The sequence below is a fragment of the Acipenser ruthenus genome, chromosome 19 (assembly GCF_902713425.1).
Source record: "Acipenser ruthenus chromosome 19, fAciRut3.2 maternal haplotype, whole genome shotgun sequence".
NCBI classification, from domain to species: domain Eukaryota; kingdom Metazoa; phylum Chordata; class Actinopteri; order Acipenseriformes; family Acipenseridae; genus Acipenser; species Acipenser ruthenus.
This window is the reverse complement of record NC_081207.1, coordinates 144,977-166,499: the sequence shown is the minus strand read 5'-3', so window position 1 is coordinate 166,499 and position 21,523 is coordinate 144,977. Positions and strand designations below refer to the sequence as shown.

At 39.9% G+C, this 21,523-nt stretch overlaps 1 protein-coding gene across 5 annotated transcripts in view; it reads right to left on the bottom strand.

The window, feature by feature from the left end:
• Positions 1-14,274: 14,274 nt before the first annotated feature.
• LOC117424435 (trinucleotide repeat-containing gene 6C protein-like) overlaps positions 14,275-21,523 on the bottom strand; it is a 43,269-nt gene continuing 36,020 nt past the window's right edge. For all 5 annotated transcript variants that reach the window (XM_058992219.1, XM_058992217.1, XM_058992220.1 and 2 more), the window contains one exon: positions 14,275-21,447. In XM_058992219.1, the coding sequence (XP_058848202.1) occupies positions 21,129-21,447 (319 nt within the window). In that variant the 3' untranslated portion in view covers positions 14,275-21,128. The remainder of the gene's footprint in view (positions 21,448-21,523) is intronic.

Here is a 21,523-nt window from a genome sequence, read left to right as displayed (position 1 = left end):
CGGAGTTAGCCAAAGGAGGCGGAGTTAGCCAGGGGAGGAGAAGTTAGCCAGAGGAGGAGGAATTAGCCAAGGGAAGAGGAGTTAGCCAGAGGAGGCGGAGTTAGTCAGGGGAGGAGGAGTTAGCCAGGGGAGGAGAAGTTAGCCAGAGGAGGAGGAATTAGCCAAGGGAAGAGGAGTTAGCCAGAGGAGGCGGAGTTAGTCAGGGGAGGAGGAGTTAGCCAGAGGAGGCGGAGTTGGTCAGGGGAGGAGGAGTTAGCAAGAGGGGGTGGAGTTAGCCAGGGGAGGAGGAATTAGCCAGGGGAGGAGGAGTTAGCCAGAGGTGGCGGTTAGCCAGGGGAGGAGGAGTTAGCCAGGTTCAGATGTGTTCTTATAGAGTTCTTAGAGCCATTTAGAGAAGAGCAGACTTGGGGAGACATGACCTTCGTAACAGCTGATTGTTTAGGGGGAAAATACTTGAAATACCTTATTTCTGCATCTTGACTATTCCCTTTCCCGACACCAGCCTCTCAGCAACATTTCCATAGGGCTTCACTGCACCAGCCTGCCTGCACATTTCCATAGGGCTTCACTGCACCAGCCTGCCTGCACATTTCCATGGAGCTTCACTGCACCAGCCTGCCTGCACATTTCCTTAGGGCTTCACTGCACCAGCCTGCCTGCACATTTCCATGGAGCTTCACTGCACCAGCCTGCCTGCACATTTCCATAGGGCTTCACTGCACCAGCCTGCCTGCACATTTCCATAGGGCTTCACTGCACCAGCCTGCCTGCACATTTCCATGGAGCTTCACTGCACCAGCCTGCCTGCACATTTCCTTAGGGCTTCACTGCACCAGCCTGCCTGCACATTTCCATGGAGCTTCACTGCACCAGCCTGCCTGCACATTTCCATAGGGCTTCACTGCACCAGCCTGCCTGCACATTTCCATAGGGCTTCACTGCACCAGCCTGCCTGCACATTTCACAGCTTTCCAGACCTACAATATGGATGCATCTCTGTGTTTACAATGATCCCATGTACTGCACTGAGCTCTTTATGCACATGGTTGAGTCTGGAGGTAGTTTTAAGTGTATTCTTAAAAAAAAAAATCACCTTATGTAAATATAATCAGCAATCTAAAGTTAAAGCAAGTTGAATGACAAATAACCCATTTAGAGAAGAGAACGCCCCTAACAAACATCTGTGGTCCTGATAGCACAGGAGGAAGGGCTGTGCTGTGCTGTACTTTGCTGTGCAAGTGGTTTGTGGTCTGGGTGAAACCTCATTTCCTTTCCAAATCATAATAATAATTCGAATCTGTCACTTTCTATGTCTTTGGTGCAAGTTTGCTCAGTGCAAGGTTGGCAAGTACAGCAAACAGAATATTCTGAATATTTGTTTGGAATCCAGAATATTTTTACCATGTAAATTGGGTAATTGTGACCTTTTCTCTTCAAGTAGCATTCGTTAGAGTATAGTGGAGTGCAAACAGTAACATTCGTTACAGAGTATAGTGGAGCGCAAACAGTAACATTCATTGGAGTATAGTGGAGTGCAAACAGTAACATTCGTTGGAGTATAGTGGAGTGCAAACAGTAACATTCGTTAGAGTATAGTGGAGTGCAAACAGTAACATTCGTTACAGAGTATAGTGGAGCGCAAACAGTAACATTCATTGGAGTATAGTGGAGTGCAAACAGTAACATTCATTGGAGTATAGTGGAGTGCAAACAGTAACATTCGTTACAGAGTATAGTGGAGTGCAAACAGTAACATTCGTTACAGAGTATAGTGGAGCTCAAACAGTAACATTCGTTACAGAGTATAGTGGAGCGCAAACAGTAACATTCGTTACAGAGTATAGTGGAGTGCAAACAGTAACATTCGTTAGAGTATAGTGGAGTGCAAACAGTAACATTCGTTACAGAGTATAGTGGAGTGCAAACAGTAACATTCGTTACAGAGTATAGTGGAGCTCAAACAGTAACATTCGTTACAGAGTATAGTGGAGCGCAAACAGTAATGTCACGTTTTCACTTTTCACGTTCTCTTTTATTATATTATTTGCTCTGCACACACTCTTAACTCAGGGGAGACGTTAAGGAGGACAGAGATGTTTAAAACTCCTAGTGGTTTATGTTCGAGCACTGGACGAGCGGTGTGTCCTTAAAACCTTTTTATTTAATCAAGAAAATCACTCAGACTCATTTATTCAAAGTTTCACGAATCAGAGCAACATCAGCGCTCCTTCGTTTTATTAAAATGCCTTTAATATTGGTTTAGTAGTTTGCGCATACTACCAAAACCCGAAAACATGTAACAATAATTAGCAATCCTAAGTTTATTACAAGCTTCAGCATTTAATACTTCAATAACATAATACAATTATATGTATTCAGTGCAGCCCTCAGGCTGGTTAAGCACAAAGCCTACAAGCACCCACTGCTATGTTTTAGCACATTCAATATAACACTCTTAATACCAAAACATAGTTTCAAAACCTCATAGCAATATAACCAATAAATGCGAGATACAATAATACCATTAATATGCTTACCTCCTATTATAAGGAAGAGTAGCGTGAACAAAAGAGAAGGACTGTTCTGTAGAGATCTGCAAAGGATGGACCACACATAGCTCTGCCAAGCTTGATTGTGGTGGTCTCAGTGTGATCGGCCCAGGGTTTTTATACAATTTTCGTCCCATTGAAAGCAATGGGAAGCCCCAATTAGATCCAGTCATCAATCTATATTGACAGTCCTTATCTCTTGGCAAACAGTAATCTCTAAAGAATTCAACCAACTCCTCAGACTCAATTAAAGTCATATGCCAACAAATCAACACTAGCCCATGTTCTCATCCACTCATTCTTGGCCCCCCTCCTTCATCTGAAAAGTTAGGTGAAGCAGAGTTCACAAAATCCCTGCAACCTTGATTCACTACTTAATATGGGTGCATTATAAAAAGGAGTGGTGTTTTAAATATATGCAACACCAATATAAGAAAAGTGGTGTTTTTTTGAATATATGCAACACCAATAGTTATATCATAATATAGCAGTTATAGTTATAATGATTATAATTGATTACATGAACTTGGCTTTCAAAAATATATTCCCTCATGTCATCTCACTCTCAAATTAATTTCATTCTTTCCTTACAGGTGTGTGTTTAGCAGGTATTATAGGGAACTTCCATCTTATATCTTTTTAATGTAGAGTTTTCTCCTTATGGAAAACCTAACTATTTTACTGAGCTGTAAAGCTGTAATGCCTTTCTCTCCTATGGGCCCCAATTGCCTGAACTTAATTGACATCCAGATGACCCTGTATTTTTCAGCTATACACATACTGGCTAAAACCAGCTTGCTGAAGACACCTCTTTTCTTGCCAAGTTTAATAGTGATTAATGTTCCCTAGAACTTTCCTTACACCTGTATCTTACATGCTTGTTCCGCCCGGCAACTAACTATCTTAGGTGCTAAGACCATCCGTCCTAACTCCCTATTTTTGCAGTCCGGCCCGATACTATAAGCCTTCTGATAAAAAAATTCCGGCTTCTTCCCACCAAAGAGGCCTTCCAGCAGCTAATATTAATTTCTCCAAGGGCAGGCTGATAGAGAGTTCAAGAAGACAGGTCACATAGAGTTTACTCTCCTAAAACCGATCTCCTGCTTTTATTCTTCATTATTTATTCAATCCTTTTATTTTGTATTTTAAACACAACATCTTTTTATGCTGCGTCTTTTAACTTCAGAGTCAAACTAGTACATTACTTCTTATAGCGTATGGCTGCTAACCTTATTACTTTCTGCTAGCAGCAGTATATCCGCAATATTACAATAGGATTTTATTCAATTTTTCTGCTCTCTAGTTGTGGTGTATCTTCTGACAATGCTTATTTTCTTAAGTTAGAGTCTGCTTTTACTCTAGGTTGTTCTTACCCACCTACTTATTTTAAAACTGAATTACAAGCAGAAACCTACTCAAAGCGAGGTCTTTTAATCCTTTTCTGTTTTTCTCTTTCCCTTAAGAATACTCCTAACTCCTTTTCCCTTTATATTCAGAAGTTATAATTCTTGAATGTAAGCACACAGTAATTCTTTTCATTGAATTAGGACTCAGTTTTTAACTATGCTCATCTTGATAGAAAACAGCTTCAGGTATGCTATCATATTAAGCAAAGTGAATCATATGATCTTATACATAAAAATTGTTCATAGTATTTCATACTAACAATAATTATCACTACCTATGATTATATGTTACCACAGCAATCTATACCATTTAAAGCAAACATATTAACATACATCTATTAGTACAGCATTATTCTGTATTCAAGCTGAAAAGTCTTAACAGAGATTTCAGCACTAAATTCTGGGAATCGTGCCAATTTTAATAAGAGACTGCTCAAGGCCGGCCAGTGTATCAAGTTGTACCAGATTCTGTTTTTCGGTCTTACAGAGAGAGCACTTTACAGTATTTGTTACAGACTAAAGATTATTCAAACATTACAAATGGTTACAGCACATATCATCTCATTAATACATTTCATTTTTAAATCATCCAGTCCGTGTCCAATGTTTCAGCTCGTTCCCAGCAGGACTCCACTTCTGTCTTGGGTTCAGCTCGGGTCGGCTCTGCAAACACCACAATACCTATTTTGCTCTACATTATTAGTGGGCAGACTTAATACAACTGAATCTGAATCAATCGAGGAGCCCTGAACTCTAGCCACTGAAATTCTCCATGCAAAGGAATCCAATTTCTTACTACACATAATAACTGGTTCGGGGTCAGCCGTGACAGATCCCCCTTCAGGTTCCTCGAGAGACTCAGATTCAAACACCGGCTCCTGCTCCTCATAAAGAACACGAACAGAGGAAAGCCAAGGTGCAGTATAACAACATTGTTCACATGTTTTTTTTTTATTCTCATTATTCTTGTTATATTAAATATTTCAAACAGTTTCCAGAATCCCTGCTGCTTTATGAAATGGATGTTTGTCATTCCCTGCTCATAAATATATGTCTGTCTATACAGTAGGGTCTGCTGGAAAAGTATTTAAATATCATCCTATGTAAATGAATCCCTATAAATCACCGGGTCATAAGGAACCTGTTCAGCAATTTCCAATGCTTATGCTATGGGTTCTTGCTTATTTATTTTATTTTATATTATAATTTTTAAATGTATTTTTATTATTATTATTATTCTCTTGGAAATCAGCTCGTAACAGAGAAAAAAGCGCTTGCTTCTCCTTCAATGACCTGTTTCATCGTTTGATTATTTATTCACAAGGTCTCTATTGAAATATGAGTGCAAGTTTTTCTTTGTCTTATTACAAGCAGATATATCTGTTAAAATGAATATATCACCGAGACTTAAAGAATAAACTTCCACATTTCTTGATGTTATTTTATCAATTGATGTTACAAAAACCCATAGTTGTTAATCAATTATATATAATCACTAAAACCAAGACAGGTTAAAAGTTATTTTTTCAAACGTATAACATTTCATTGCTTGCAATAGCATACCTATCAACTTCTTCCACTATACCTGCACCTAAAGAGTTAAAGTGGCTCTCAGCTGACTTGTTTATCAGTGTTGTCATGGTTTCCAAGCAAGGTTCACTCCTTTCAGTTCTGGTTACAGACTTACAAAAGTTAGTATATATTTAAGACACAAAGACCAAGCTTCTTATCTTTTCCATTTGTCAAAAACACCCAGAGTACATCAAAACTGAATTTAAGAAAGTGTTAAAAGAAAAAAATATTCATTGTACTTTTTTTTTCAATAGTTCTGCAATACAAAAGCTGCGTTCTGTGTTTCAAAAGCAAAGTGTATATTAACACACTTTCTCAATAAACAGTCATAAGCATTTTGTACTTTCCAAACTGCTCTCTTAAATCCCTATCATTCTCATTGCATGGTTTTGCTTTACCTGTCAAGTCAAGACAACAATTCTGTTACATTCCTTTTGCAAAAACAAAACACAAAAGCTTTAGTTTTATTTTAACGATGTAACCAGTAAAATAATCACATTTATAATATAAAAGTTTTTACTTTCATTACTGTTCAAATGTATTATTACTAATTATTTATTTTTAAGTTTTATTCTTATTTTTGTTTTTCCAATTCATGTAATAAAATAAGATGAAACCATGCTAGGCTTTACTTATAACCATTACAGAATTACTAGTAAACTGCAATAACATTTTTCTTTTTAAATTGTTATAAACAGAATTACATTTATTTAATGTATACTCTAGAGTTAAATAGTATACTGTATATTTTCTTTTCCTTAATCATTGTCAAATGAATAAAGTCTTTGATTTTTCATGCAGTCTGTAATTCAAATATGTATTTGATTCTTAAAAACTCATTCATGAAAATATTTAATGAAATATTTCCAGGTGCAATTCTTACTTTGTTCCTTTTGGTTTCTGAATGTGTTGTAGGCAGGGCAAACATCTTCTGCAGATCTCCACAGTTTCAGCATGCAGTTCAGTCCACCATTAATCTCGCAACTGATGCAAAGTTCCCTTAAGTGCACTATGCAAGGAACCTGCTCCTTGATGAGCTGCCAGTACTATGGCTTGTCAGCTTGCTTTAGGGGGTACTATCCTTTTGCTTGTTTTAAACAGTCGGTATAGAATTCCCTTGTTCCAACTGGTATCTGTCCCCGTCCAGGGGGAACTCAGACAACAGCTGGCTATCAGCTAGCAAATTGATCAGTTTTGCTGCTGATGCTGATGACCTTGTACTGCTCCTTGCGCTAATTCATCAGCGCGATTATTTCCCACTATAGTTACTTCTTTCCCCTTCTGGTGACCTGCTGCATGCTGAACACTGATCCTGTTGCTCCTCAATGTTTCAATCTCTTTCCATATATTGGCATGCGCTATGGGCTTACCCTTATGGTCAGAGTAACCATTCTCTTTCCATGTTAGAGAGTGAATATTGAATGCTTGGGTGCAGTAACTTGAGTCTGTAATCAATAATATGGTCTCACTGGGCGTCCCCAAACTTTGAGCCATTTGTAATCCCTTCAATAGGGCTTTAGCTTCTGCTACTTAAGCGGATCGACCTGATACCACTTCAGAGTGGTGTTACGTTTCCTCATAAATTCCATTCCGATTTCTTCCGACGGATATCCCTATTCCACAAACTGGAATGGATCCATCTGAGAAGATTAACCAGTCAGGCACAAACGGCTGTCCTGCTGGGGCAGTTCATTCCTCCCATTTTTCAAACGAGGGAAGGTGAAGGAATTTACTTCTGAGGTTAGAGGCTAGCTCGGAGACGGTAGTGAAGATTATTCTAGGGTCTGCTAGCAAAGTGACCCATCTATCCCACCGTAATTTAAGCGCTTTCGTGTTTATCAGTGATCCCTTTGTTAGGGTAGCTAGACCTGGGGTATCACTGAAAACTTCAATAAGATCATCCTGAGCTAGGTTGAATAAGGACGGTGCTACTCTAGCAAGAGCGGTTAGCATCCTTTTTTCATAACAAAACTGCTGTTCTGTGAGGTGAAATTGAAACCCCAATTCTTTATTGGCATTTCATCCCCTTTATTTTTCACCCCTACTGCAGCTTGTTCACCAATATGGAAGTAGGCTTCCAAGGACTTACCACTGACTCGAGTGGTAATATCCTGCGCTTCTTGTATTAACGTCTTAAGCTGCGTTAGCCTAAGTTCGTCTTCTTCTGTCCACGAGACCCCTATTCCCTCAGCGTTACCGTGGGAAATCTTTCGATACAACGGGGCTGCCAGGACTGAGTATCCTGTTACAGTGTTTCTCGCATAATTAAACAACCCCATCACGGCTTGGAGTTGCTTTATTGTTTTTGGGGAAGAAATACTGCTAACTTTTTCTTTAAAGGCTGTACTCAGCTTCATACCCTGATGCTTAATCTAATTTAATTTAATTCTAATTTATTTATTTATTTATTTATTTTATTTAAATGTATTAAATTATTTAATGTAATATAATTATTTGTTTCTGTATCATTATCTTTATTAATTCCAATATTTCAAATAATCTTCCACCTTCTCTATCATAATCTCAGCTGCTTCTGCTGCTAATGGGTTAAAAATCGAACGTCTGCTATGTCTTTCAGTCTGTTATTTTAGGTCTGCTCTCTGTGCATTCCCGATCTCTGGGCTCTCCAAGACCCCCTCCTCATACTCACAAGCTGGTCCAGTCTGTGAGCTCTCTCTCTCTCTCCCTGCAGGTTACCGCCCCTCTGGGTGAACTAAACATTCCTCACTTGCATTACAAGCAGAGGCTGTATCAAGGCTGCTAACACTGCTTCACTTAAATTTTTTAACTGAATTCAGCATTCCTTCTCTAGGACTACATGAATCATAGCAAGTGAAATGCATGTAACAAACTGGTTGCAGTTACATCCATTCCTCACTTCTAACTTTACCTTTTTTTTTTTTTTAAATCCAATCGTAACTTTCTTCCTGAATTATTAAACCGCTTGCATCAGACAGGGCTCTAACCACACCTCCTCCATGTAAGAGGTTTTCATTATTATTTATTTCTTGGCAGACATTAGCTGTAACAGCCAATAAATTATACATTGGTTGTCTAACGTATTCAGCGCTCTAAGTTTTTCAGAGTTTGTTACTTTCTGTGCTCGTATCCCTTTAGGACCTGATGATCGCAAGTCACATGAATTAGTGGGTGGAGCCGGTGCTCTCTCCTCTCTGCTAGTTGCAGCTTCCCAAGGCAGATTTACTGAGTTTTCTCTTGCAGTTTTTTTTTTTCATCAGATTTATTCCTTTGCTTGCTTAACTTATTTTTCTTTCTTTCTTTGGACACATTAAGGCAAGTAACAGCTTACTTTCACATACTCGTTTTTTGTTAGCAGTTTCTTCCCCCATTTCTGACTCAGAGGAGGAAAGTTGAGACTCCATCTCATCCTGTTCCCCCCTATCCGAAGCGCTTTCCAGATTATCATCAATATTCATTTCTCTGTCTATAGTCTGAGACAATCTGTTTATAACTGCATAAACCCTTTCTTCCACAAAATTATTTCAAGGAGTTTTTCTATGAATCTCCCTGTAGATGCCATTTAGAGTAGCCCGTTTTTACTATTTATAATAGCCCGTTCAACGCCCTCTTTTGCTAGACTTTATTTTACCGGAAGATTTGTGCACAAGTGAGGTTGCCGCATCTGGGGTTGCGTCACAACGTCGGGTTTCCGGAGTTTAAATACCCATACGCAATTCACTTTACAAAATTACGTGATGGAATTAAAATGTTTAAACTATTTTAGTAACGCGTTTCAAAATGTTAAACAATTTTAATTATTATTGGTCGATTGTATTTATTAGTGTTTTCTAGATTAGGTTTATTTTGCGGACCGTTTATTTCGCTCGCCCCACGGTCGGGCGCCAACTGTCACGTTTTCACTTTTCACGTTCTCTTTTATTATATTATTTGCTCTGCACACACTCTTAACTCAGGGGAGACGTTAAGGAGGACAGAGATGTTTAAAACTCCTAGTGGTTTATGTTCGAGCACTGGACGAGCGGTGTGTCCTTAAAACCTTTTTATTTAATCAAGAAAATCACTCAGACTCATTTATTCAAAGTTTCACGAATCAGAGCAACATCAGCGCTCCTTCGTTTTATTAAAATGCCTTTAATATTGGTTTAGTAGTTTGCGCATACTACCAAAACCCGAAAACATGTAACAATAATTAGCAATCCTAAGTTTATTACAAGCTTCAGCATTTAATACTTCAATAACATAATACAATTATATGTATTCAGTGCAGCCCTCAGGCTGGTTAAGCACAAAGCCTACAAGCACCCACTGCTATGTTTTAGCACATTCAATATAACACTCTTAATACCAAAACATAGTTTCAAAACCTCATAGCAATATAACCAATAAATGCGAGATACAATAATACCATTAATATGCTTACCTCCTATTATAAGGAAGAGTAGCGTGAACAAAAGAGAAGGACTGTTCTGTAGAGATCTGCAAAGGATGGACCACACATAGCTCTGCCAAGCTTGATTGTGGTGGTCTCAGTGTGATCGGCCCAGGGTTTTTATACAATTTTCGTCCCATTGAAAGCAATGGGAAGCCCCAATTAGATCCAGTCATCAATCTATATTGACAGTCCTTATCTCTTGGCAAACAGTAATCTCTAAAGAATTCAACCAACTCCTCAGACTCAATTAAAGTCATATGCCAACAAATCAACACTAGCCCATGTTCTCATCCACTCATTCTTGGCCCCCCTCCTTCATCTGAAAAGTTAGGTGAAGCAGAGTTCACAAAATCCCTGCAACCTTGATTCACTACTTAATATGGGTGCATTATAAAAAGGAGTGGTGTTTTAAATATATGCAACACCAATATAAGAAAAGTGGTGTTTTTTTGAATATATGCAACACCAATAGTTATATCATAATATAGCAGTTATAGTTATAATGATTATAATTGATTACATGAACTTGGCTTTCAAAAATATATTCCCTCATGTCATCTCACTCTCAAATTAATTTCATTCTTTCCTTACAGGTGTGTGTTTAGCAGGTATTATAGGGAACTTCCATCTTATATCTTTTTAATGTAGAGTTTTCTCCTTATGGAAAACCTAACTATTTTACTGAGCTGTAAAGCTGTAATGCCTTTCTCTCCTATGGGCCCCAATTGCCTGAACTTAATTGACATCCAGATGACCCTGTATTTTTCAGCTATACACATACTGGCTAAAACCAGCTTGCTGAAGACACCTCTTTTCTTGCCAAGTTTAATAGTGATTAATGTTCCCTAGAACTTTCCTTACACCTGTATCTTACATGCTTGTTCCGCCCGGCAACTAACTATCTTAGGTGCTAAGACCATCCGTTCTAACTCCCTATTTTTGCAGTCCGGCCCGATACTATAAGCCTTCTGATAAAAAAATTCCGGCTTCTTCCCACCAAAGAGGCCTTCCAGCAGCTAATATTAATTTCTCCAAGGGCAGGCTGATAGAGAGTTCAAGAAGACAGGTCACATAGAGTTTACTCTCCTAAAACCGATCTCCTGCTTTTATTCTTCATTATTTATTCAATCCTTTTATTTTGTATTTTAAACACAACATCTTTTTATGCTGCGTCTTTTAACTTCAGAGTCAAACTAGTACATTACTTCTTATAGCGTATGGCTGCTAACCTTATTACTTTCTGCTAGCAGCAGTATATCCGCAATATTACAATAGGATTTTATTCAATTTTTCTGCTCTCTAGTTGTGGTGTATCTTCTGACAATGCTTATTTTCTTAAGTTAGAGTCTGCTTTTACTCTAGGTTGTTCTTACCCACCTACTTATTTTAAAACTGAATTACAAGCAGAAACCTACTCAAAGCGAGGTCTTTTAATCCTTTTCTGTTTTTCTCTTTCCCTTAAGAATACTCCTAACTCCTTTTCCCTTTATATTCAGAAGTTATAATTCTTGAATGTAAGCACACAGTAATTCTTTTCATTGAATTAGGACTCAGTTTTTAACTATGCTCATCTTGATAGAAAACAGCTTCAGGTATGCTATCATATTAAGCAAAGTGAATCATATGATCTTATACATAAAAATTGTTCATAGTATTTCATACTAACAATAATTATCACTACCTATGATTATATGTTACCACAGCAATCTATACCATTTAAAGCAAACATATTAACATACATCTATTAGTACAGCATTATTCTGTATTCAAGCTGAAAAGTCTTAACAGAGATTTCAGCACTAAATTCTGGGAATCGTGCCAATTTTAATAAGAGACTGCTCAAGGCCGGCCAGTGTATCAAGTTGTACCAGATTCTGTTTTTCGGTCTTACAGAGAGAGCACTTTACAGTATTTGTTACAGACTAAAGATTATTCAAACATTACAAATGGTTACAGCACATATCATCTCATTAATACATTTCATTTTTAAATCATCCAGTCCGTGTCCAATGTTTCAGCTCGTTCCCAGCAGGACTCCACTTCTGTCTTGGGTTCAGCTCGGGTCGGCTCTGCAAACACCACAATACCTATTTTGCTCTACATTATTAGTGGGCAGACTTAATACAACTGAATCTGAATCAATCGAGGAGCCCTGAACTCTAGCCACTGAAATTCTCCATGCAAAGGAATCCAATTTCTTACTACACATAATAACTGGTTCGGGGTCAGCCGTGACAGTAACATTCGTTAGAGTATAGTGGAGTGCAAACAGTAACATTCGTTAGAGTATAGTGGAGCGCAAACAGTAACATTCGTTGGAGTATAGTGGAGTGCAAACAGTAACATTCGTTACAGAGTATAGTGGAGTGCAAACAGTAACATTCGTTAGAGTATAGTGGAGTGCAAACAGTAACATTCGTTACAGAGTATAGTGGAGCTCAAACAGTAACATTCGTTACAGAGTATAGTGGAGCGCAAACAGTAACATTCGTTAGAGTATAGTGGAGTGCAAACAGTAACATTCGTTAGAGTATAGTGGAGTGCAAACAGTAACATTCGTTAGAGTATAGTGGAGTGCAAACAGTAACATTCGTTACAGAGTATAGTGGAGTGCAAACAGTAACATTCGTTAGAGTATAGTGGAGTGCAAACAGTAACATTCGTTACAGAGTATAGTGGAGTGCAAACAGTAACATTCGTTAGAGTATAGTGGAGTGCAAACAGTAACATTCGTTACAGAGTATAGTGGAGTGCAAACAGTAACATTCGTTACAGAGTATAGTGGAGTGCAAACAGTAACATTCGTTACAGAGTATAGTGGAGTGCAAACAGTAACATTCGTTAGAGTATAGTGGAGTGCAAACAGTAACATTCGTTACAGAGTATAGTGGAGTGCAAACAGTAACATTCGTTACAGAGTATAGTGGAGCTCAAACAGTAACATTCGTTAGAGTATAGTGGAGTGCAAACAGTAACATTCGTTAGAGTATAGTGGAGTGCAAACAGTAACATTCGTTACAGAGTATAGTGGAGTGCAAACAGTAACATTCGTTAGAGTATAGTGGAGTGCAAACAGTAACATTCGTTACAGAGTATAGTGGAGTGCAAACAGTAACATTCGTTAGAGTATAGTGGAGTGCAAACAGTAACATTCGTTACAGAGTATAGTGGAGTGCAAACAGTAACATTCGTTACAGAGTATAGTGGAGTGCAAACAGTAACATTCGTTACAGAGTATAGTGGAGTGCAAACAGTAACATTCGTTAGAGTATAGTGGAGTGCAAACAGTAACATTCGTTACAGAGTATAGTGGAGTGCAAACAGTAACATTCGTTACAGAGTATAGTGGAGTGCAAACAGTAACATTCGTTACAGAGTATAGTGGAGCTCAAACAGTAACATTCGTTAGAGTATAGTGGAGTGCAAACAGTAACATTCGTTAGAGTATAGTGGAGTGCAAACAGTAACATTCGTTACAGAGTATAGTGGAGCGATCCCATATAAACATGTCTGGAGTTGAAGGATTCACCTGGGGTGTTTTCTAACCACTAATGGTTTGTTAATGAGCAGTAATAGTAATAGTTGTATTAAAAGCCACATTTACTAGTTTACATGAACAAGACTCACCAACATGTTAGACTGCACACAGGTGCTGCTAACCCCTCCAGCTCATTCTGTATAGGAATAGGAAACACACATATTCTATTAATGTGCAGGTGGTTGTAATTGTGCACAATTTAGCACAGCACCCCTGACTAACTTCAATATGAACTGACAGTATACATTTGGCTCATAGGCTACTAATGATAATATGAATTAGTGGTATAATGCAAAATGTGTTGCAGGTCCCTTGAAATTCGTAATAAGTATCATAAAGTATCATTATAAGTATCATAAGTTGTCAATAAGGCACTATGACCTATTTAATAATAATAATAAAAAAATGATCTTTGTACACCCATGTATACAATGCAGCAGCATGATTTATTTTGTGTTACCGGTAGCCTGCTGGCTAAAGTAAAAAGTGTGCTATGCATTAATTTGATTTTACTACTGAACAGAATCATAATGAAATGTGTAGCCTACCCAAAACACATGAAAGTTATTTCAGCGCAATGATTTATACATTTAAAACATGTCCTGCTTAGCGAGGGGCTACTGTATGATTAGGAAAAGCTTTTTGATAGAAACACATTTTTTATTTGGGGGTGAAGGTGGGGGGCCTACTGTAAAATCCGATTAAACTGCCTTTCATTATTTAGCCGAAAAAATGTTGCACGACTCTCGCAATGCCAGAGATCTCGCTAAGATGACACAACAAAAATTCAATTAGTAGATTGCAGCTCTCTTTATAAACATAGTTCCTCTTAGTACATACGACAAAATGTATACTTTGCTTATAGCTGCAACAGAAATACAAGTTGCGCTATGCTTGTGCTGCGACTGGCCCATCTTCGTACATCTACCTCTCAATGTGTAGAGCTTCATGTTAAAGCATCATTATTATTTATTTATTAGCAGACGCCCCTATCCAGAATGACTTACAATTGTTACAAGATATCACATTATTTTTTACATACAATTACCCATTTATACAATTGGGTTTTTACTGGAGCAATCTAGGTAAAGTACCTTGCTCAAGGGTACAGCAGCAGTGTCCTCCACCTGGGATTGAACCCACGACCCTCCGGTCAAGAGTCCAGAGCCCCTAACTACTACTCCACACTGCTGCACTGCTCATCAGACTGAATGCTTGTTTTTGTTTGCTACCTCCAAGTCAATGCTCAATAGTTTTACAACACTAAATAAACAGTTGCCTGAAGCACTGTGGCAAGTCACGTCATGCTTTTAACAAGCAGGCTGCAAGAAGTTTCTGGCAATGTCTTCAGAAATGTTCCATTTCACTTTGCCTGTGGTCAGATGGAGCACAGGAAATGAATTGCTTGTGGTTTTGTCCATCTTTCAGAGAACCGACAGCAGTGCCTCATGTGGGTTTGTGTATTCGTGTTTGTGAGCATCGACTTACCGCTTGGTAAAACTCTCATTTTCAGCCAAGAAGCAACAGCGCCCATCTTATACGGTCAGTGAGGACAGTACAAGATGGACAGCTGGATAATTGGGTGATGATAAAACGTATAAATGGATAAAACAACGTCAAAGCAAGATACAGCACACGTTTCGTAACATGCTTAAATACCGTAACAGCAGCCTGCATGCCATTTGAATTATTTGCATTGTTTTTCAACATCCAAGAAAAAGCTGCAGTTTATTAATAGTTTGAAAGAAGCGCCATAGTTCATGAAAACACGTTTTCAGTGCACATTTTTAACAATCACATTCTAGAAGAGAAAAAAAACACATTAAAAGCCACACTTTTTCTCTCTCTTTTTTTTTTTTTTTTTTTTAAATCTCATAGTACAGACATTTGTACATTTTAAAATAAAAGGCAAAAAAGACCTCCCCCCTCAAACCGATAAATAACACACAGCCCTCCAAACTGCTGGGCCGTCCTCAACCCCCCCCACACACACCGTTACAGTCTGAGAAATCGTCATTGGTTTGGAAATATACAGCACGGCGATGTGATGCAAGATTCAACTTGATGTGAGGGAGAGGGGGAGGAGAACGGAACAGCTTCTGAGCAGAGGGAGAAGAGGAGGAGAATGGAACAGCTTGAGCAGAGAGGGAGAGGGGGAGGAGAACGGAACAGCTTGAGCAGAGAGGGAGAGGAGAATGAAACAGCTTCTGAGCAGAGAGGGTGAGGGGGAGGAGAATGAAACAGCTTCTGAGCAGAAACAAGAGTCTTGAACACAACCCTAAATGAAGAGAGATAAATAAGGAACAGTGCAGGCCTTCAACCCCAGTTTGTGCATAGTTCACGATCCATTTAAAACCAGCTTTGTCAAATGTGTTGCAGAAACCCAGCTTTTCATAAAGTATTCTTTATTACCCGGCACACTACGAGACAGACAGAGAGAAAGAAAAGTAAAGCACAATGTTCCTGATCAAGCAGGCAAGGGACCTCTGTGTAAGAAAATACAACAGTTTAAAACATACAGCCATGGTATGTTAGTTCACTGTCCTTTAAAAACAATCAAATAGCATTGAGCATTTTGTTTAAAATGTAAAGCAATTATTTTAATATATAGATTTATATATAAAGTACTCCTCAATTTGTTTAAAAGTTCATTTCGAGTCCATTATTTGGTAAATATGTAACTGCTACGGATTCAGAAACAATGGTATTTTAAAATCCATAACCTTCAGTGCTTGGAGTTGGGTTTTTTTTATTATGTTGTTCTTCTTTTCATAAAAATGTACATTAAAATGGCGTGGAGTTGGTACTCTGGAACCCTAGCCTTCCTGAGACATCGTCCACGTTTTATTTGTGTGCAAGATAATGAGCAAGTTATGTTTTCTTTTACAAAGGAAAATAACATAACAATTAAAACATACAGGCTCGATAGTCCGTAAATCAGTAACATCAATAACATCAATAGCAACAACACAATCAAATCAAAGTGAAACAGCACGCAACACCACGATCAAATCAAATCAAAATGAACTAGAACACAACACGATCAAAATCAAAGTGAACTAGTACACAACAACACTGTTCAATCCCAGAGTTCTGAAAGTAGCAGAATCTTCATTCTGAAAACAAGTTCATTTTTCATTTTCTTGGAAGAGTATCTGTCCTTTTTGTTTTCCAAACGCTCCTGTAATAAATTTTCTGTGAAGTTCAGAAAAACTAAATGTTTGTAAACTGTAGGTGGCCTTCCAAAAAAAAAAAAAAAAGTAGGCACCTCTGAAATGAGTCTCATTCTGGAACCCGAGTCCTGCCTCCCTGCCTCACTCTGCTGTCCAACACAGAGAGCCTTCCTCCTTCTCGAAGGACATGCTATGGCCACAGTTCTTCAAAAATCCTTTTTTTTTTGTCTTTTTTATAAGAATTTTTTATTTTTTTTATTTTTTATTTTTATAATCCAAAAAAAGAAATTAAATGGTGCAATACTCTTATTCTAATCCGTTTCCACAATAAAAGCCACTGTAAGGTAGATAAACATTTACAGATTGGTTAAGTCCTTGAGTAAACATTTCCACATGAAGTGTCATTGAGTCCCCTCTGTACTTAACGATCGCCGACTGAGGGGCAGCAGACACAGTGCTAATGACAAGAATAACAATATCCATCACTGCGTTTCTTTACAAACAAGCAAATAAAAGCATATGCTGAATAAGAACACAAACACATTCACCCACCCTGGCACACTCATACTGGTGTCTTGCCACAGGCGCTCTCTCTCACACACACTCACACGCTTCTTCTCTCTCTCACTCACTTCTGTGCAAACACTCACAAACAGATTAATTTTTTTACCCCCCTTTGAACTGGTGTGTCAAAAGCTCGGAAGTATACGAGTGACAAGATCATTACAAAAAGTGTTCACATTACATTATTGGCGTTTCATTTTTGATTCAAGTATTTGTATTTTTTTGTTTTGTTTTGATATGTTTATGATTTTTTTTAGTTTTTTGGGGGGAAAGGAAGGGGGAGTTGTATGATGATAATAATAATAATAATAATAATAATAATAATAATAATAATAATAATAATAATAATAATCAGCACATGCATATTCAACCCAGGCCCTTAAAAAGAAAGATGAGGTTCTTAATGTCTTGGGGTAATGCACTCAACATACCAAACTACTGCTGGTGAAGAACCCCACTGAGTCTGGGGGTCATGCACTCAACATATCAAACTCCTGCTGCATCATCACACACCTGTTCTTTCAGAACTGCAATCCTTAATGGATGTGACGTGCGACTGTGACAGGTTATCATTGCTGGTGCAGTCATTACATCAAGGAAAGCTTCAAAAGCCTGACACTTGGAGAAGTCCTGGGCAGGGCAGGGAGTACAGCGTCTTTAAAACAGACATTTCTAAATGCAACTTGCAGAACACTGCAGTTGAGGTAAGTGCTGCGTTACCCTAGGGACAGAATAATATAGTTAATACAGTTCCCAAGGGCATCTCGGACTCTGCATGCTGGCTCATGCGGGCTCACTGACACTGCTTAGGGAAGGACAGGCTTAGGACCCCCTTCCAGCAATGGCAGAGCCCAAACACCAAACTTCAAAATGAAAACAATCTTTTTGGTATAAAGAAAATATGTACTCGGCTAGCCCGCCTACAACAGTGCGTTCTTATTGTAGAGAATGAGAAGGTTATCAAAGTCATCTTCACAACTCTGATCACTCCTTCCCCTTGCCATGAATAGTTCCCAGCTATCACTCTAGCTTTGTTTTAACAACCTTGCCATCAACCAATGAAACATTCTGCCTGCTTGACTCTAATCAATGGGCCTCACTGCCTCCCAGCACTGGAATGGAATGGATGCTGCTTCCTGCCTCCACTCGCCTGCAGCGTGGCTCCAAGTGTATTTGTGCAAAGATCATTTAACTAGACGAGCATGAAAACAGGAAGCTGTATTTACCACTGCTTGCCAAGCACTTGGAAACGGACTATCTGTCCCCTGGGATCTCTTTCTAAAGTAAATGATGGTGCGGACCCCACCTATCTAATACCACATTAGTTAACAACAGTTTTTTTTTTCAAGTTTCTACCCCAGCTTTACCACTTTCACATAAGAGATGAGTATGCACAAGCGTGTCCAGCATCCTTGAGTAACAGTGTCTCCTCAAAGCAGCTGGTATTGGCACATGATCACAGGGGGGTGGTGCTGTCCACACTAACTCCAATGCATAGAAACAGAGGCTTGTGTCGGTTTAACTGAGAATGTCTGTCTTGGGCCAAATCCTTAATGTTTTCAAAACGTTGTAAAAGCACCAGCTAGATATATAAAGGTCAGCCTCTGTTTCATTTCTGGTGGCCCTGCTTTAGCCCCCCACTGTCCGGGAGGCTGCAGTGCTGATAACCAGTGAAGACCACTTTGCTGATCTGGATATCGAGCCTAGTAATCTTCACTGGAGGTGCAGCTCTGTAAGGCAGTTTGGCCCACCAATCAGAGCCCTGGGATTCCTGAATGCCCTGCCTCACTGGAACCAGGAGATGTCACTCCAGCACTAGGTCATGCTTAACACTATAGTCCCATGAGATCGAGCAGGTACAGCACACTGCTAAACACCCTGATTAGTACTGTTGTGAGGAGCCAATGAGCTGCAAACACTGAATACACTGAACTCATCTATAAAACACTGGAGCCTGTTATAATTGATCGTTAAAGTGAAGTGAGCAATGGAAACTTTACTGATCTTGAGCTGGGACTGGCAGCCTCGCTGAACCCAGATCAGCCTCACTACACAGAATGGCAGCCAAATGCTTTGAGCGGGAGTGCCACTAATCAAAGTGAATTTTCAGAGAGGCTTCACAGCAGACAGGCACCCGATGACCAGCTGTTACAGTACAAGGTAGAGTCACAGGGACTTGATCTTCTGTGTAACGTTACAAGTGCAGCATCTCAAAGGAGTCCAAATCTTTGATGTAACAGTGGTATTTACTTTGATATTTTAAAAACATATTCTGCAATAATCTTCTACAAGTAGTTTCAAACCAACAGAGTGCACAGAAAACACAGTGGAACCAGCAGCTTGATCCGCTGGAGTCGTTCTGTTCAGCAGCTTGATCCGCTGGAGTCGTTCTGTTCAGCAGCTTGATCCGCTGGAGTCGTTCTGTTCAGCAGCTTGATCCGCTGGAGTCGTTCTGTTCAGCAGCTTGATCCGCTGGAGTCGTTCTGTTCAGTAGCTTGATCCGCTGGAGTCGTTCTGTTCAGCAGCTTGATCCGCTAGAGTGGTTCTTTCACGGTTTACAGCACTGCTTGTTTTTAGACTCACTGGCATCGCAGAGTAAGAGTGTCTTGCTCTTGTAAGTGCTATAATCAACTGAAAAGGTTGAACAAAGTCTCAATTTACACATTTGTACGTAAGCAATATATATGCACTCTTGCCTACACCTTTATAAGAAACACCCTCGATTTGGTTTGACGGCGGATTACTGTTCCCACTCCCAAAGCTGCTGAGCAGCCAGTCCAGTAGAAAGTTTCACACTAAAAGCAGTCAGGGAGGACGGGCAGGTGGTGGTCATGTGGCCAGGACAGCAGTCAAGGAGGGGGAGAGGATGGGCAGCTGGTGGTCATGTGACCAGGACGGGCAGCTGGTGGTCATGTGGCCAGGACAGCAGTCAGGGAGGGGGAGAGGATGGGCAGCGGGTGGTCATGTGACCAACACTGCAGTCAGGGAGGGGGAGAGGACGGGCAGCGGGTGGTCATGTGACTAAACTCCTGCCTCGCAGTCCACCGGAGTGTCTCAAAAACCCTGTGTGCGGTGATGGCAGCACAGAAAGCAGCGTCTGCCCAGGAAAGCTGCGGACGGAAGAGTCTGGAAATGAAGATGCTGCTGCACGTCCCCTGAAGATGTAGGTCATGTGACAGCGTTGAGAGAACAAGGCCAACACGCCAATGCAGAGCTTTCAGATGTGTTTCCCATAAATGGGTAGACAGTGGTACATATGGATCCACACACATCCCACCCATTACACATAAGACACCGTTTTTGATTACATTTCTTGCAGCTTATTTTGCGATAGGTATACAGACCCTCAAGTCGCGAAGTAACAGAAATCTTAGCATCACTGTTGTTAAAACTTGTTCTCTGTTCCATGTGCTGACTCAGAATGGGACTGTACAACTGAATCAATGATTTTCTTCAAAATTAAAAAAACAAACAAAAAAACAAAAATGAGGAACTGGGCTGGAGAGCAGTTAAGGCTAATATTAGTGCTGAAGACAGTACGTGAACCATTCCTACTGGGCGTGCTCAGAATGATGGAGTATTGAGGGGAGGGGCTTGAAGGGGTGGGGTCATGATGGGGAGGGGCTAGAGGGAAAGGTCAAAATGGCAGCTTGTTTTATCAGTTCTCCTGAAAACACAATTCAAACTGAATGTCAGAATTAGTAGAAATACGTCATTAAAATGTTTTCTTTCCTTTTTTATGTATTTTTTCCACTCTTCTTAAATAGTTTTGAATACTTATAAAATGAAAAAAGGAAGTCAGCAGCCTCCAGCCCGCCACATTCCGTTTGTTTCCATTGGCGAGTCGGAGCAATGGTTCCTTTCTCATCCACGGATTATCTCCATGTGATTTGCTTGGCTAGCTTTCCATCCCTACATGGTCTCTCCACTCAGCAAGTCTCCCGGAAGCAGTGTGTTGATGGGGGTGGGGCTCCCGATCCCCCTGGAGTCCTCCCCTCCAGGGGGTCCCCAGAGACTGGAATACTGGGGGACCCCTCCCCACAGCAGCTCGCTGCCCCCCTTCCCTCCGCCGCTGTTCCAGTGCCCCGCCCCTCCCAAACGCGTTTGATTGGTGCCCGGATGGGCCTGCCAGCTGGTGGTGGGGGTCAGAGATTGACCCTGTGCAAAGAAGCGGTTCACGTCCTCCTCCCCGGCGAACTCTGCCAGGATGGTAGTGTTACCCAGAACGCACCTGGACAGGGCAGAAAAAGAACAATTATCTACCCCACAAGGATTTGAAGAAATGATACACACAGGAATGGCAGAAG